The sequence below is a fragment of the Salmo trutta genome, chromosome 4 (assembly GCF_901001165.1).
Source record: "Salmo trutta chromosome 4, fSalTru1.1, whole genome shotgun sequence".
Classification (NCBI taxonomy): Eukaryota; Metazoa; Chordata; class Actinopteri; order Salmoniformes; family Salmonidae; genus Salmo; species Salmo trutta.
Genome location: NC_042960.1, coordinates 53,196,281 through 53,215,326, shown reverse-complemented (window position 1 = coordinate 53,215,326; position 19,046 = coordinate 53,196,281). Strand labels below are relative to the sequence as shown.

The following is a 19,046-nucleotide window of genomic DNA, read 5'->3' as shown; positions in this document are numbered from 1 at the left end:
GTGGTTATTTTCTGTTTAGTCATTTGTTACCTGACAGAACTGTTTGGCTGTTGTCTTTTGTTTATTTTGTAAAGTGTTTTCTTTTTCCATTAAATTACAAAGATGAGCACTAACCACACTGCACCTTGGTCTACTCCATTCAACAGCTGTTACACTCGTTACTGTTATTTTATTGTTGCTCCTTAATTATTTATTATATTTCACTTTTTATTTTATTTATTTTTTCTTAAAACTGCATTGTTGGTTAAGGGCTTGTAAGTAAGCATTTCACCGTAAGGTCTACACTTGTTGTATTCAGCGCAAATGATTATTAAAATTTGATTTGGTTTGAAACTGTCTCTCATGAGGAACGCCACAGGAAAGGAAGACCCAGAGTTACTGCTGCAGAGGATAAGTTCATTAGACTTAACTGCACCTCAGATTGCAGCTACACAGAGTTCAAGTAACAGACACATCTCAACATCAACTGTTCAGAGCAGACTGTGTGAATCAGGCTTTCATGGTCGAATTGCTGCAAAGAAACCACTACTAAATGACACCAATAATAAGAAGAGACTTGCTTGGGCCAAAAAAACACAAGGAATGGACATTAAACCAGTGGAAATCTGTCCTTTTGAGATTTTTGGTTCCAACCGCCGTGCCTTTGTGAGAAGCAGAGTAGGTGAATGGATGATCTCCTCATGTGTGGTTCCCACCGTGAAGCATGGAGGAGGAGGTGGGATGTTGTGGGAGTGCTTTGCTGGTGACACTGTCAGTGATTTATTTAGAATTCGAGGCACATTTAACCAGCATGACTACCACAGCATTCTGCAGCGATACGCCATCCCATCTGGTTTGCGCTTAGTGGGACTATCATTTGTTTTTCAACCAGACAATGACCCAAACTCACCTCCAGGCTGTGTAAGGGCTATTTGACCTTCAGTAATGAACAAAGCAAGAGTGGTAATGTATGCTGATGACTTTACAATGTATAGCGCAGCATCAGGATGTAATGAGCTAACAGATGTACTGAGTTGTGAACTAAGAATGGTGTCTGAGTGGGTTGATATGAACAAATTGGTGTTGAACATTTCTAAAACTAAATGTATTGTATTTGGTTCAATATATATGCTTGCTGATGATCCCCAATTGAATTTGCGATGAATAGAACGCATGTAGAGCAAGTGAAAAAAACAAAAGTACTAGGCGTCATGTTGGATGCAGCTTTATCATGGTCAGAACACATAGATAATATTGTTATTAAGATGGGTAAGGGAATTGCTGTTACAAGAAAATGTTTAGAGTATGTAATTTCTAGTACTCTGAATCAGGTGATTCAATCCCTGGTCCTATCACACTTAGAGCACTGTCCAGTTATAAGGTAATCTGCAGCAAAGAAAGATATAAAAAAATCTCCAAATCGCTCAAAACAGGGCTGCCAGATTAGCTCTTCATTGCTCTATCCGTATGAATATGATCAAAATGCATCAGAATCTCTCATGGCTTCACGTTGAAAACAAATTACTAACCAATCTTCTGATTTTCTTTAGGAATGTTATATTTTTCAAAAAAACACAGTATTTTTCAGGCCAGTTAGTACATACTAGCAACATGCATAACCACCAAACCAGGCAGGTAAATTCATGGCATCTAAGACAACCCAAGCCAAGGACAAATCACCTTAAATCTACAGTTTTATATAGAGTCATAGCTGAATGGAACTCTTTACCAATCCATATTTCTCAGGCAAAAAGTAAATCCACCTTCAAGAAAAAAAATTAAGAACATCTAATCCGATAAGACCATATGACTGGACAGGAAATAGAAAGTATCAACTGAATGTTAAATGTGTTTCCTGTCAGGTATTTTAATTGTCTGTATTGTTTACTTGTTAAATTTTTGTAAAGTCTTAATTTGTAATTGTTTGTAATGTCTTATTAATTGGTGTTGGACCCCAGGAAGATTAGCTAACGTTACGCCGTTAGCTAATGTGGATCCTAATAAAAATGCACAAATTTACAACTCATCCCAAACCATCTCAACTGGGTTGAGGTCGAGTGATTGTGGAGGCCAGGTCATCTGATGCAGCACTCCATCACTCTCCTTCTTGGTCAAATAGCCTTTACATGGCCTGGAGGTGTTTTGGGTCATTGTCCTGTTGAAAAACAAATGATAGTCCCACTAAGCCCAAACCAGATGGGATGGCGTATCGCTGCAGAATGCTGTGGTAGCCATGCTAGTTAAGTGTGCCTTGAATTCTAAATAAATCACTGACAGTGTCACCAGCAAAGCACCCCCACACCACCTCCTCCATACTTCACGGTGGGAACCACACATGCAGAGATCATCTGTTCACCTACTCTGCGTCTCACAAAGGCACGGCAGTTGGAACCATACATCTCAAATTTAGACTCATCAGACCAAGGGATAGATTTCCACCGGTCTAATGTCCATTGCTCGTGTTTCTTGGCCCAAGCAAGTCTCTTCTTATTATTGGTGTCCTTTAGTAGTGGTTTCTTCCAATTCGACCATGAAGGCCTGATTCACGCAGTCTCCTCTGAACAGTTGATGTTGAGATGTGTCTGTTACTTGAACTCTGTGAAGTATTTATTTGGGCTGCAATTTCTGAGGCTGTAACTCTAATGAACTTATCATCTGCAGCAGAGGTAACTCTGGGTCTTCCTATCCTGTGGGGGCCCTCATGAGAGACAGTTTCATCATAGCGCTTGATGGTTTTTGTGACTGCACTTGAAGAAACTTTCAAGAAAAGTTATTGAAATGTTCCGTATTGACTGACCTTCATGTCTTAAAGTAATGATGGACTGTCATTTCTCTTTGCTTATTTGAGCTGTTCTTGCCATAATATGGACATGGAATTTTACCAAATAGGGCTATCTTCTGTATACCCCCCTACCTTGTCACAACACAACTGATTGGCTCAAACGCATTAAGAAGGAAAGAAATTCCACAAATTAACTTTTACCAAGGCACACCTGTTAATTGAAATGCATTCCAGGTGACTACCTCATGAAATTGGTTGAGAAAATGCCAAGAGTGTGCAAAGCTGTCAAGACAAAGGGTGGCTATTTGAAGAATATCAAATATAAAATATATTTTGATTTGTTTAACACTTTTTTTGGTTACTACATGATTCCATATGTGTTATTTCATAGTTTTGATGTCTTCACTATTATTCTACAATGTAGAAAATAGTACAAATAAAGAAAAACCTTTGAATGAGTCTGGGTCCAAACACTTGACTGGTACTGTGTGTTTTCAAAACTGTTATGTTTCCATGAATTCTGATTATTTCCAGGGATACACAACATCCTGAAATATATGTAGATAGATTTGTTAAAAATAATACTATATTTCCCTTGACATAGTGATGCTGAATGTAATAAAAAAAAGCAAAATTTACCCCACTCTCCCCTAGACCATGACAATCAGATTGGCTACAATGACTATTCAGGCTCATAGGTGAACAAACATGTGATATTAAGTTCAAAGGGCAACTTTACAAACATCTGAACTTCAATCATTGTCCTTTGTTAGTTATTTTCACAAAGAGCAAGCGGGATGGCAAGTTTCTGAAAGCCTGTACCAATACCAGACGTGAATAGTACAAGGCGTACTCTCTCATTTCAGAATTTTTCCTGTAGTTTACTGTCATCATTGTTGCTGAAACGTTGCGGCAGTAAACTAGGTCTGTAGGCTGTACATACTGTAGAATAGAGCCATAGCTCTACAACATCCGGGCATTCCTCAGCCTGCGCAGAAACGGAATGGCGGAGGTAAGTAAGCAAAAGGGCTTGGGTAGGAATGTGAGGACTAAATGATACTGGAACAGCTCTGAGTTTGAGAGCCTCTGTCGTCCAAGACTGTAGCTATCGATGTTGACAATCGTATCAACGGGTTACAGAAGGTTTTGAATCTAATATTTGTTGATAATTAAGGAAGTAAAATGGGGGCATTTTGTCCCAGGCTCGCCTCTCCGCGTTCTTCGCATTAAAGAGCCATTCCCAATTTGCCAGATAGTGCGCTATAGAACACAATCGGAGACCACCTCGACGGTGGTGCTGAAGAAGTGGTCCAGGTGTGCTCCGTTAGTAATGCATTTGGACTGCAAACTTTGAGAGAAGTCCGACTTATTTCAGATACTCTGTCGGTGTCTTTTCGGGTGGAAACGCAATAGCCAGAACTATTTCCTTCTCTCGCGTGCCATTTGTGAGTCAGAGGAAGGAACGTTCAGCACCAAGTTACAGGAAAGCGCCCTGGTCATTGCGTCCTGAAGTGAAGTGGACCAAGCTTTTCAAAGTTAAAATGGCCATAAACGTACCTGTCACAAATGTATTGTTTGTGAAAGTATTCGCCCTAAAGAGTTTTAAGTAGACCACAGCTGTATTTGCTTGAGGTGAAAACTAACTCTTGACTGTTGGTTCATAGGTCAACTCTATTAATGGATTTTCTATTTTGACAAAAAGTCAAATTCAGTTTTTCTAATACCATTAGTTTCCACTGTTGGATTAACTTCAACCATTCTTTAATTCATGAGTGATTGTAAGGCAACTTTGAATTACAGAACAAGTAAAAAGACTTGTAACATTTTACACAACAGCAGGTAAGCCTATAATGCATTATTATAAACTAGGTGGTTCGAGCCCAGAATACTGATTGGCTGAAAACCATTGTATATCAGACCGTATACCACGGATATGACAAAACATGTATTTTTACTGTTCTAATAATGTTGGTAACCATTTTATAATAGCAATAAGTCACCTCAGGGTTTTGTGATATATGGCCAATATACCACGGCTAAGGGCTGTGTCCAGGCCATCATGCATATGAACAGCCCTTAGCTGTGGTATATTGGCCATATGCCACACCCCCTCGGGCCTTATTGCTTAAATATACTGCTATAATGCATTCTAGGGCTTGTCATAAGCATGTATGACAGGCCTTATAATGTTTTATCATAATCTCATAATGATCCTGACTAAATAAAAGCCATGTTGAGTTGACAATTCACTGTTTGTGCACAAATTTGTTTACATCACCATTAGTGAGCATTTTATCCTTAGTCAAGATAATCCATCCACCTGACAGGTGTGGCATATCAAGAAGCTGATTAAACAGCATGATCATTACACAGTTTTGTCACACAACACAATGTCACAGATGTCTCAATTCATGAGGGTGCGTGCAATTGGCTTGCTGACTGCAGGAATTTCCACCATAGCTGTTGCCAGAGAATGTAATGTTAATTTCTCAACCATAAGCCGCCTCCAACGTCGTTTTAGAGAATTTGATAGTACATCCAACCAGCCTCACAACCGCAGACCACGTGTAACCACACCAGCCCAGGACCTCCACATCTCGCTTCTTCACCTGTGGGATCGTCAGAGGGGTGGGGGTGCCGAGGAGAATTTCTGTCTGTAATAAAGCCCTTTTGTAGGGAAAAACTCATCCTTATTAGCTGGGCCTGGCTCCCGGGTGAGTCGACCTGGCTCCCAAGTGGGTGGGCCTATGCTCTCCAAGGCCCACCCATGGCTGCGCCCCTGCCCAGTCATGTGAAATCCAAAGATTAGGGCATTATTTATTTATTTCAAATGACTGATTTCCTTATATTTACTGTAACTAATTAAAATCTTTGGAATTGTTGCATGTTGCGTTTATATTGTTGTTCAGTATATAATGGAATGAACAGGGATCAAGCACCTACTGGTCTTCCACGATGGTAACCCTTTGTGTGTGTGTGTGTGTTTTAGCTAGTTCGATGGGCTCTGGAGATCACAGATGCAGCCTAGTGGAGATCCTGAGGCAGGGCTATGAGGGGCCAGAGGAGGAGTCCAGGGCCCTAGTGGAGCTGCAGAAGAGCCTGGGGGCCTCGCACTCACAGGGCCGCCTAATGAAGATGGCAGCACGTCCCCAAAATGTGAGTACAGCTCCTCTGGCATCTGGTGTGGTGTGTTGACCCATTAGAGGCAGCAGTAGGCAACCACAACTTTACTGCTGGGCTGGGACAAAAGCCTGACCTCACTGCATCCCTCTAGACCAGGAGTGAATAATATTATTCTATGTAATAGATTGTCAATTATTCCATAATGTGATGAATTAATGCAGGGCAAAGTCCGGCCCGGGGGCTGTATGCAGCCCGCGACCTGATTCAATACAGCCCGCGGAATCATGCTCAGATCACATGAAGTATTTGCGATAGTAAAGTTTTGAAAAATGTATTTGTTATTCAAATTAAAAGCCCAATGATTACTCGCCTTTGTGTAATGATTTAACTCACACCGCTTGTGGGACATTTCTTTTGAAGGCACGTATAAATAACAACTGCACAAGGACAGACAGTGACTGACAGGTTGACACGCACGTCACAGTTACAAATAGTAGCTAGCTAGAAATTGCGCAAAAATGATTTTTTCAAAGATAAAAAAAGGAAAGTAGACAATGAATGTAGGGTGTTCCAGCAAAAGCGGACATCGAAATATGTCTTTATTGAGGTATCAGGGAAAGCGGTGTGCTTAGTGTGCAAAGAGAGCATCGCTGTCTTGAAAGACCACAACTTGTCCCGACACTTCCAGACAAAGCATGTAGAGAAATATAGGAATATGTCTTCTGAGCAGAGGGCAAGTGCATTCACAGCTTTCACAGTTGCAAAAGCAGCAAGGACTTTTCACAAAACTGCATTCAGCATACGACGGAATTGCGAGAGCTAGCTTTGTACTGTATACAAATACCAAGGTATCTGGTTAGACTGTAAACTCTCCTTTCAGATTCACATTAAGCATCTCCAATCCAAAATTAAATCTAGAATCGGCTCCCTATTTCGTAACAAAGCATCCTTCACTCATGCTGCGAAACATACCCTCGTAAAACTAACTATCCTGCCGATCCTTGACTTCGGCGATGTAATTTACACAGTAGCCTCCAACATTCTACTCAGCAAATTGGATGCAGTCTATCACAGTGCCATCTGTTTTGTCACCAAAGCCCCATATACTACCCACCACTGCGACCTGTATGCTCTCGTTGGCTGGCCCTCGCTTCATATTCGTTGCCAAACCCACTGGCTCCAGGTCATCTATAAGTCTCTGCTAGGTAAAGCCCCGCCTTATCTCAGCTCACTGGTCACCATAGCAGCACCCACCCGTAGCACGCGCTCCAGCAGGTATATCTCACTGGTCACCCCCAAAGCCAATTCCTCCTTTGGCCGCCTTTCCTTACAGCTCTCTGCTGCCAATGACTGGAACGAACTGCAAAAATCACTGAAGCTGGAGACTCATATCTCCCTCACTAACTTTAAGCATCAGATGTCAGAGCAGCTCACAGATCATTGCACCTGTACATAGCTCATCTGTAAATAGCCCATCTAACTACCCCATCCCCATATTGTTATTTTTTTCTCCTTTGCACCCCAGTATCTCTACTTGCACATTCATCTTCTGCACATCTATCACTCCAGTGTTTAATTGCTAAATTGTAATTACTTCGCCACTACGGCCTATTTATTGCCTTACCTCCCTAATCTTACCTCATTATATAGATTTTTTTCTATTGTGTTATTGACTGTACGATTGTTTATCCCATGTGTAACTGTGTTGTTTTTGTCGCACTGCTTTGCTTTATCTTGGCCAGGTCGCAGTTGTAAATGAGAACTTGTTCTCAACTGGCCTACCTGGTTAAATAAAGGTGAAATATATATATATATATATATATATATATATATATTTTTTTTTAAATAGTCCCACAAAATTTCTAAACATAGCAAGCCATTCACTGAGGGCGAATTCATTAAAGAATGTTTAATTGACTGCAGCAATACTTTGCCCCGACAAGAAAGAGCTGTTTGAAAATGTTTCCCTGTCAAGACGAACAGTGACACGGCGTGTTGAGGACATCGCAGAGAATATGGAACAACAGTTGAAAGACAAGGTGGATGAGAGCAGTGATGCACGTGACACAGTGCAGTTGTTGATATTCTTACAAGGCATAACCCCAGACTCGGAAATGACAGAGGAGCTTGGTTCAGTGCAGTCTATGAAGAGCACAACACTAATAAGTGTGGCAAAGCTGGGACTGAGTTTTGAAAAGTTATCCAGTGTGACCACTGATGGGTGCCCAAAGTTGACAGGAAAAAACGTTGGCCTTTTGAAAAGGATATAAAATCAAGTAGCTGAGCTGAACCCAGATCAGAAAATGATTTTCCTGCATTGCATTATTCATCAGGAGGTGCTCTGTAAATGTGTTCTGAATATGAGCCATGTTGTGGATACAGTCACTAAAGTGGTAAACTTCATGAGAGCAAAATCTTTAAACCACAGGCAGTTTGTCTCACTGTTGGAAGAGACAGAGTCGGATCCTGCAGATCTCCCCTACCACACAAACGTGAGATGGCTGAGTTTGGGGAAGGTCCTTAAAAGGGAAAGGAGGATACCTAGACAGTTGTACAACTGAATGCCTTCAAGTTAAACGTGTCTTCCGCATTTAACCCAACCCCAATGAATCAGAGAGGTGTGGGGGGCTGCCTTACTCGACATCCACATTTTCGGCACCCGGGGAACAGTGGGTTAACTGCCTTGCTCAGGGGCAGAATTACAGATCTTTACCTTGTCAGCTTGGGGATTCGATCCAGCAACCTTTCGGTTACTAGCCCAACGCTCTAACCACTGGGCTACCAAAAGCGTGTGGGACCTGAAGTCAGAGATTGCTGAGTTTTTGCAAATTAATGGGAAAAATGTGGATATCCCTCAACTGTAAGATAAAGAATGGTTGGCTGATTTTGCCTTCACCGTAGACATCATGGCCCTCATGAATTAGCTGAATTCCAAACTACAAGGGAAGGGCCTTTTTGCACATCAGATGTACAACTTTGTAAAAGCCTTCAAGGGAAAATTACTCCTCCTGACCCGCCAAGTAGAAGCCAACAATCTCACCCACTTCCAACACCACTAGTCTGCTCCCTATCAGATGACCAGCGGGAGAAGTATACATCACTGCTGCGTGCTTTGAACGGTGAGTTTTCTCGTCGTTTTGACGATTTCAAAGTGTTGGAAAATGACATGCTGTTGGTTTCCTCTCCTTCCACCTTCAATGTGGATAACACTCCCACTGACCTGCAACTTGAGCTTATCAATCTTCAGTCTGATGCAGTGAATGCAGAACTATTCAAAACAATGTCACTGACGAGGTTCAATGCATCTCTCGATGAACAAAACTTTCCAAAGATTAGGAGGAGTCATGCTCAGAATATGTTTGTACTGTTTGGGTCAATCTATGTATGTGAACAGACATTTTCAGTGATGAAATATAACAAGTCAAGGCACAGATCATCTCTTACTGACTCTCACCTCTCTGCAATCCTGCGCATAGCGACATCAGAAACTATACCTGACTTCACTGCTCTAGCCAGACTTCACCCCTCACACTGATTGTTTTATTTATTTATATATATTTTTTATCCCTTTCTCTCCCCAATTGATAGTTACAGTCTTGTCTCATTGCTGCAACTCAGGAGAGGTGAAGGTTGAGAGCCATGCATCCTCCAAAGCACAACCCAACCCAACCAAGCCACACTGCTTCGTGACACAATGACTGCTTCACCCAGAAGCCAGCCACACCATGTGTCAGAGGAAACACCGTACACCTGGCGACTGTGTCAGCATGCATGCACCCGGCCCACCAGTCACTAGAGTGCGATGGGACAAGGACATCCCTGCCGGCCAAACTTTCTGGCTGCGACAGAGCCTGGACTCAAACCAGGTCCTCTAGTGGCACAGCTAGCACTGTGATGCAGTGCCTTAGACCACTGTGCCACTCAGGAGGCTACTCCTCACACTGATTGAGTAGTTTAAATGTAATGTTGAGCTCTCTCTCTTTCTTGTGTTTTTGTGCATACCCGTTAACAAGAGTTCTGTCCGTGGTGCTGAATGCACAATGCACTTTTCCCTCCGTGTAGTTCATTGCATGTTTAATAATGAAAATACCTACCAAAAGGAGAAGATGGATGTGGTTTATTTGTGTGCATGTAAAAAAAAAAAAGTAAAATAAGTAGCATATCTGAATGTGATTTACAGTAGATATATCTGTCAACACAGTCATACACATGATGTATAATCCTGTAATATGATTCTGGCCCGCGATGGCAAAAATATATTATAATGTGGCCCTCCATTGAAAATAATTGCCCAGGCCTGGATTAATGGATTCTATCCAATTCTTAATTGCCAAATGTACCCTTATCTCGCTCACTCGCTTTCTCTCTCTCTCTCTCTCTCTCTCTCTCTCTCTCTCTCTCTCTCTCTCTCTCTCTCTCTCTCTCTCTCTCTCTGTCTTTCTCTCTCTCTGTCTTTCTCTCTGTCTTTTTCTCTCTCTCTCTCTCTCTCTCTGTCTCTCTCTCTGTCTCTCTCTATAGGGCAGTGAGATTCCCCTGGAGGACCTGCTGTCTCTGTGTGGGTATGAGGTGTCTGATCCCCTCCTGCAGCAGGACAGGGAGCCCAACGAGCTAGCAGCCAGTCTGCCTGACATGACACTGGACAAGGTGAGACCTGGGTATAACTAGACATACCTGAGAATGGAGTAATCCACAGATAAAACTGTAAACACAGCCAGGAAAGCATTGCAGAAGGGGTGAACAACTCAAGCCCTCCAGTTCCAGTCTGGGTGATTTTTGTTCTTGTTTTGTTTCTTCCTAGTACTTAATTGATGAATTTGTTAGTAAATCAAATCAAATTTTATTTGTCATATGCTCCGAAAGCTTACGTACGACCTTAGTAAAAAATGCAGAGTTTTTAAAAAAGGTGTAGGTAGGTGTAAAGTGACTATGTACAGAAAATAAACAGAGAGTAGCAACAGCGTGTGTGTGGTGTCAATATGCATGTGTCTTTGTCCGTGTGTGTGTGTTGGAGTGTCAGTGTAGTATGTGTGGGTGTGTGGTTAGAGTCCAGTGAGTGTACATCAAGCCTGTGCAAGACAGTCATTGCATATACAGTGCATTCAGAAAATGTTCAGTATTGACTTTGACCTTGACTTTTTCCACATTTTGTTGTTTCAGCCTTATTCTAAAATTGATTCAATAGTTTTTTCCCCTCTCATCAATCTACACACAATACCCCATAATGACAGAGCAAAAACTGTTTTTTGCACATTTATAAAAAAATAACAAAACAGAAATATCACATTTACATAAGTATTCAGACCCTTTACTCAGTACTTTGTTGAAGTACCTTTGGCAGCGATCTGCCCTGAGTCTTCTTGGGTATGACGCTACAAGCTTGGCACACCTGTATTTGGGGAGTTTCTCCCATTCTTCTCTGCAGATCCTCTCAAGCTCTGTCAGGTTGGATGGGGAGCGTCACTACACAGCTATTTTCAAGTCTCTCCATAGATGTTCGATCGGGTTCAAGACTGGTCTCTGGCTGGGCCATTCAAGGACATTCAGAGACTTGTCCCAAAGCCACTCCTGCTTTGTCTTGGCTGTGTGCTTAGAGTAGTTGTCCTGTTAGGTGAACCTTCGAGCCAGTCTGAGGTCCTGAGCGCTCTGGAGCAGGTTTTCATCAAGGATCTGTCTGTACTTTGCTCCGTTCATCTTTCCCTTGATCCTGACTAGTCTCCCAGCCCGCTGTAAAACATCCCCACAGAATGATGCTGCAACCACCATGCTTCACCGTAGGGATGGTGCCAGGTTTCCTACAGATGTGACGATTGGCATTCAGGCCAAAAAGTTTGATCTTGGTTTCATCAGACCAGAGAATCTTGTCCTTTAGGTGCTTTTTGCCAAAACTCCAAGCGGGCTGTCATGTGCCTTTTACTGAGGAGTGGCTTCCGTCTGGCCACTCTACCATCACGGCCTGATTGGTGGAGGGCTGCAGAGATGGTTGTCCTTCTGGAAGGTTCTTTCATCTCCACAGAGCTGGAGCTCTGTCAGAGTGACCATCGGGTTCTTGGTCACCTCCCTAACCAAGGTCCTTCTCCCCTGATTGCTCAGTTTGGCCGTGCGGCCAGCTCTAGGAAGAGTCTTGGTGGTTTCAAACTTCTTCCATTTATGAATAATGGAGGCCACTGTGTTCTTGGGGACCTTCAATGCTGCAGAAATATTTTGCTACCCTTCCCCAGATCTGTGCCTCGACACAATCCTGTCTCTGAGCTCTACGGACAATTCCTTCGACTTCATGGCTGTGGGAACTTATATAGACAGCATTGGCGCTCAGTGCCATTTATGATGAGGGAGGAAGATTTTTCTTTTCATGAGCATGGCCTTATTTCTATTACAGCATGTTGGATGACTGTCATTCATATTCCATTCACCCAGTTCGATGTAACGTTGATAGGTTTAGGCTACTACATGCTAGTGGTTAGAGCGTTGGACTAGTCACCGAAAGGTTGCAAGTTCAAATCCCCGAGCTGACAAGGTATAAATCTGTCATTCTGCCCCTGAACAGGCCACTGTTCCTAGGCCGTCATTGAAGATGAGAATTTGTTCTTAACTGACTTGCCTAGTTAAATAAAGGTATAAAGGTTAACATGTTTTTTTTTAAATACTCACATTTTCCCTATACCCATCATGAGTTTGCTACAACCTAGCCTATGAATGAAATTTTACAACATAGGTGCACACAGGTCCAGAGAAAAATGTGAGATGACAGACAGTGACACATTGACAGACAGTGACATTCAGTACTACCTTGCACACTCTTGCCTGCATCTAGCTTATCAAGGTTGTCATCATTAGTCCAACAGTTGCAAACGAGAGTTTCAAATGAAAAAAATATTTTTTTATCCCTGTTTCAATTGCTTCCATTTAAGAAACGCTTTTCAACAGAATCGGTGGAATGAATACACCCCTGATCACGCATAAACACAGTTCACGTTCATAGCATTGTTATTCCTCTCACCTTTTCCCTTCGTTTGTGGACTTCAATGAACAACACATCAGCTGTATGTGACCAGGCTAAAAAAAACTTTCCAAGCCAAACCATCTACATCGTTGTCCCCATATTAGCTAATCAAGCAGTAACGTTACAGTGTATAGTCAGTAAGCAGTTACACCGGCGGGCCCCAGTGGCAATAAATTAATAAAACCAAAAGCTTACCTTGACTTGGAAGAGTTCCAGTGTTGTGTTGGATAGTCATAGCCAGCTAGCTAACATAGCATCCCTCTGTTTGAGCCAGGTGTTTGAGTAGCTAAACTAGCCAGCTGCGTTTGCTAGCTAAGTAAGTGAAACTGAAAGTGAAGAAAAATGACTCTCTCTCTCTCTCTCTTGTTTCTCCTTCATTTTTTAAGAAATGTATTTGTTGAAAACTGTTCAACTATTGTCTTTCTCTCTCTTTGAGTCAACTACTCACCACATAATGTTATGCACTGCAGTTCTAGCCAGCTGTAGCTAATGCTTTCAGTACTAGATTCATTCTCTGATCCTTTGATTGGGTGGACAACATGTCAGTTCATTGCTGCAAGAGCTCTGATAGGTTGGAGGACGTCCTCCGGAAGTTGTCATAAGTTACTTTGTAAGTCTATGGAAGGGGGTGAGAACCAAGTGCCTCCTAGTTTTTGTATTGAAGTCAATGTACCAAGAGGAGGACGGAAGCTAGCTGTCCTCCGGCTACACCATAGTGCTACCCTACAGAGTGCTGCTGAGGCTACTGTAGACCTTCATTGCAAAACAGTGTTTTAATCAATTATTTGGTGATGTGAATATATTTACTATAGTTTTATCTAAAAAGGATAACTTTTTCAATGTTTTACAATTTTTATTTTTATGAAATTCACTGATGAGGATGGGCCTCCCTTTCCTCCTCTGAGGAGCCGCCACTGATAGACAGGTGGGTGCCTTTCCAAATCATGTCCAATCACTTGAATTTACCACATCTCAAGGATGATCGATGTAAACAGAATGCACCTGAGCTCAATTTCGAGTGTCATAGCAAAGGGTCTGAATATTTATGTAAATAAGGTATTTCAGTTTATTTTTAATATATTTGCAAAAATGTCTAAAAACCTGTTTTTGCATTGTCATTATGGGGTATTGTGTTTATATTGATGAGGATTGTTTTTAAAATCAATTTTAGAATAAGACTGTAACGTAACAAAATGTGGAAAAAGGGAAGGGAAGTCTGAATACTTTCCAAATGCACTGTATACTTATGGGGTCAATGTAAATAGTCCAGGCAGCCATTTGATTAACTGTTCATCAGTCTTATGGCTTGTGGGTAGAAGCTGTTAATGAGCCTTTTAGTCCCAGACTTAGCACTCTGGTGCCATTTGCCGTACAGTAGCAGAGAGAACGTCTATGACTTGGGTGGCTGGAATCTTTGACAATTTTTAGGGCCTTCCTCTGACACCGCTCACCGCCTTGTGTAGAGGTCCTGGATAGCAGGGAGCACTAAACTCTGTAGCACCTTGCAGTCGGATGCTAAGCAGTTGCCATACCAAGTGGTGATGCAAACAGTCAGGATGCTCTCGATGGTGCAGCTGTAGAACTTTTGGAGGATCTGAGAACCCATGCCTAATCCTTTCAGCCTCCTGAGGGGGAAGAGGGGTTGTTATGTCCTCCTCACAACTGTGTTGGTGTGTTTGGACCATAATAGGTCCTTTGTGATCAAATCAAATCAAATGTATTTATATAGCCATTCTTACATCAGCTGATATATCAAAGTGCTGTACAGAAACCCAGCCTAAAACCCCAAACAGCAAGCAATGCAGGTGTAGAAGTACGGTGGCTAGGAAAAACAACCCTAGAAAGGCCAAAACCTATGAAGAAACCTAGAGAGGAACCAGGCTATAAGGGGTGGCCAGTCCTCTTCTGGCTGTGCCGGGTGGAGATTATAACAGAACATGGCCAAGATGTTCAAATGTTCATAAATGACCAGCATGGTCAAATAATAGTAATCACAGTGAACAGGTCAGGGTTCCATAGCCACAGGCAGAACAGTTGAAACTGGAGCAGCAGCACGGCCAGGTGGACTGGGGACAACAAGGAGTCATCATGCCAGGTAGTCCGGAGGCATGGTCCTAGGGCTCAGGTCCTCCGAGAGACAGAAAGAAAGAAAGGAAGAGAGAAAGAGAGCCTTTCAAATCATTTCATGGCTACAGATGTAAGTGCTATGGGGCGATAGTCATTTAGGCAGGTTACCTTGGCCTTTTTGGGCACATGGACTATGGTGGTCTGCTTGAAACATTAGGTGTTACGGACTGGGTCAGGGGCAGGTTGAAAATGTCAGTGAAGACACTTGCCAGCTGATTAGCGCATGTTCTGAGTATGGTAATCAGTCTTTCTCTGTGGCCTTGTGAATGTTAACCTGTTTAAAGGTCTTACTCACATTGGCTATGGAGAGCGTGATCACACAGTCGGTGCTCTCATGCATGGTTCATTTAGCTCGTCTGGTAGGCTCGTGTCACTGGACGGCTCGTGGCTGGGTTTCCGTTTGTAATCCGTGATGCTAGCCCTGCCACATCCGACAAACGTTAGAGCTGTTGTAGGAGGATTCGATCTTAGTCATGTATTGACGCTTTGCCTGTTTGATGGTTCGTCGTAGGGCGTAGCGGGATGTTTGTTGCCTGGTATCCATGGCTTCTGGTTTGCATATGTACGTACGGTCACTGTGGGGATGACGTCATCGATGTACTTATTAATAAAGCCGGTGACTGATGTGGTATAATTGGTTATTGGTGCACCCACCTGGTTTTCCAAGCAGAAATCAATCACTAGTTAAAAGGCAAGAAGGAAAACCAGCATTGAGTACACTGTGATTATCGAGGAGCTGTGCAGTTCTGCATTCAAGAGCATTATAGGATACATGTTCTGGCGTTGACATGATGTCTATTGATTCTTGTATGAGTAATGATGACTTGGCCCTTAAGGAATTGAGTTAAGATGGGCTCTTGATGCCCTGTCTAGTCTACAAACACTCAGAAAACATGAAAAATACTAAATCACGTTTATGTATTATAAATCCCATTAACTTCGCTGAGTGTGATGCTTAGAGAAGGTAGTGAACTATTCCATTGAGACAGTAATGGACAGTTCCATTCTTCTAGGACCAGATTGCTAAAGATCTGTTCTCAGGAGAGGATGAAGAGGAGTCATCAGCTGATGACCTCACTCTCTCTGTCACCTCCCACGCCTCTGACCTCCTCTTCCGCCGTCACCTAAGAGGTATGACCAAAAATGTCATATAGAGTATTAGGGCTGTGACGATACCAGTATTGCAATATTTCTTTCAATGGCAAAAATGAAAAGCACCTATATTGAAAGCACCTGCTTTCAATATACTTTGTATCCCTCATTTACTCAAGTGTTTCCTTTATTTTGGCAGTTACCTTTATGTAATGGGTATGACACACTCCTACTTTTCGAGCACAGCTACCACTTCCCCTAAACAGACCCCCACCCACCCACCCAGCTCACCACTCAGGAGAATCCCCTTCTTATCATATCACATCAATATATTTTTTAAATGGCCTGAGGACCCCTTTATGCCAAAACAAATTTGTTGTACCTTGAAGTTGTTAACTGGTGGTGTTATGAGAATGCTACATATTGATGTAATAAATGTTCCCATGTGCCAGCCCATTCCATGGCAGATGGAGACAAAGGCACCTTCGTCAGCTCTTCAGAAGATGTCTCAGACGATGATGACGACAACACCTCCATTCCATCCAATGATGAACGCAAGGTGAGACACTGGGGCCTACTGAACAGAGCTCAAATATTCTACAATTACTATTTAGGGAAATATAACAACCTGTTTTCTGTAGTGCCTTTGTGACTGACACTGTGGTCGTTATTTTTCCAGGACATCATGGTGGGCTCAATGTACCAAGCCAAAATCCCTCCTCTCAGCCCATACTCATACCAGGAGAGAGGTAACCCCCAATAGACCCTTTCAGAATCAGTGTACATTTTGGATTAGTGTGTTGACACTTTGGCTCAGTCTCACACAAATCCTTATACCTGTGTCTCTATCACTATCTCTCCATCTCCTGTTCCCAGTCTATGAGAATGAGGACCAGCTCCTGTGGACCCCAGACATGTTGCCAGGCCAGGCTGTAAAGGAGTTCCTGCTAAGTGCCCAGAGACGGGGAGGCCAGGACGGGGCTGTAGACACCCTCATCAACGGGGACATAATCAAAGACAATGAACAAGTAATGTAGTGGGTTGGGTCATTTACTTTATGTTCGTATTCTTATCTTTTATTACAGTTGAAGTCGGAAGTTTACTTACAAAAAAATCCCTGTCTTAGGTCAGTTAGGATCACCGCTTTATTTTAGAATGTGAAATGTCAGAATAATAGTAGAGAGAATGATTTATTTTAGCTTTTAATTCTTTCATCACATTCCCAGTGGGTCAGGCGTTTACATACACTCAATTAGTATTTGGTAGCATTGCCTTTAAATTGTTTAACTTGGGTCAAATGTTTTGGGTAGCCTTCCACAAGCTTCCCACAATAAGTTGGGTGAATTTTGGCCCATTCCTCCTGACAGAGCTGGTGTAACTGAGTCAGGTTTGTAGGCCTCCTTGCTCGCACATGCTTTTTCAGTTCTGCCCACAAATTTTCTATAGGATTGAGGTCAGGGCTTTGGGATGGCCACTCCAATTCCTTGACATTGTAGTCCTTAAGTCATTTTGCCACAACTTTGGAAGTATGCTTGGGATCATTGTCCATTTGGGGTCATTGTCATTGTCCATTTGGAAGACCCACCTGGTTGGGATGGTTTTCTTCGGCTTGCAAGCCTCCCCCTTTTCCTCCAAACATAATGATGGTCATTATGGCCAAACAGTTCTATTTTTGTTTCATCAGACCAGAGGACATTTCTCCAAAAAGTACGATCTTTGTCCCCATGTGCAGTTGCAAACCGTAGTCTGGCTTTTTTATGGCAGTTTTGGAGCAGTGGCTTCTTCCTTGCTGAGCGGCCTTTCAGGTTATGTCGATATAAGACTCGTTTTACTGTGGATATAGATACTTTTGTACCAGTTTCCTCCATCATCTTCACAAGGTCCTTTGCTGTTGTTCTGGGATTTATTTGCAATTTTCGCACCAAAGTACGTTCATCTCTAGGAGTCAGAACGCGTCTCCTTCCTGAGCGGTATGACGGCTGCGTGCCCCATGGTGTTTAAACTTACGTACTACTGTTTGTGAAGATGAATGTGGTACCTTCAGGCGTTTGGAAATTGCTCCCAAGGATGAACCAGACTTGTGGAGGTCTACAATTTTTTTCTGAGGTCTTGGCTGATTTCTTTAGATTTTTCCATGATGTCAAGCAAAGAGGCACTGAGTTTGAAGGTAGGCCTTGAAATACATCCACAGGTACACCTCCAATTGACTCAAATGATGTCAATTAGCCTTTCAGAAGCTTCTGAAGCCATGACATCATTTTCTGGAATTTTCCAAGCTGTTTAACCTCTCTAGGGTATGTGGGACGAAATTGTCCCACCTACTCAACAGCCAGTGGAATCCCGTGGCGCGATATTCAAATACCTTAGAAATGCTATTACTTCAATTTCTCAAACATATGACTATTTTACACCATTTTAAAGACAAGACTCTCGTTAATCTAACCACACTGTCCGATTTCAAAAAGGCTTTACAACGAAAGCAAAACATTAGATTATGTCAGCAGAGTACCCAGCCAGAAATAATCAGACACCCATTTTTCAAGCTAGCATATAATGTCACATAAACCCAAACCACAGCTAAATGCAGCACTAACCTTTGATGATCTTCATCAGATGACAATCTTAGGACATTATGTTATACAATACATGCATGTCTGTTCAATCAAGTTCATATTTATATCAAAACCAGCTTTTTACATTAGCAGGTGACTAGCATGTGACTAGCATTCCCACCGAACACTTCCAGTGAATTTACTAAATTACTCACGATAAACGTTCACAAAAAACATAATAATTATTTTAAGAATTATAGATACAGAACTCCTATATGCACTCGCTATGTCCGATTTTAAAATAGCTTTTCGGTGAAAGCACATTTCGCAATATTCTGAGTAGATAGCTCGCCATCACGGGCTAGCTATTTTGACACCCACCAAGTTTGGC

At 42.3% G+C, this 19,046-nt stretch overlaps 1 protein-coding gene across 2 annotated transcripts in view; it reads left to right on the top strand.

Annotated features, from left to right (window-relative positions):
• Positions 1 to 3,625: 3,625 nt before the first annotated feature.
• Positions 3,626 to 19,046, top strand: part of LOC115192603 (mesoderm induction early response protein 2-like) — a 31,470-nt gene continuing 16,049 nt past the window's right edge. For both annotated transcript variants that reach the window (XM_029751289.1, XM_029751288.1), the window contains exons 1-7: positions 3,626 to 3,773; positions 5,751 to 5,917; positions 10,403 to 10,528; positions 16,025 to 16,142; positions 16,556 to 16,662; positions 16,783 to 16,852; positions 16,980 to 17,131. In XM_029751289.1, coding sequence (XP_029607149.1) covers positions 5,759 to 5,917; positions 10,403 to 10,528; positions 16,025 to 16,142; positions 16,556 to 16,662; positions 16,783 to 16,852; positions 16,980 to 17,131 — 732 coding nt within the window. In that variant the 5' untranslated portion in view covers positions 3,626 to 3,773; positions 5,751 to 5,758. The remainder of the gene's footprint in view (positions 3,774 to 5,750; positions 5,918 to 10,402; positions 10,529 to 16,024; positions 16,143 to 16,555; positions 16,663 to 16,782; positions 16,853 to 16,979; positions 17,132 to 19,046) is intronic.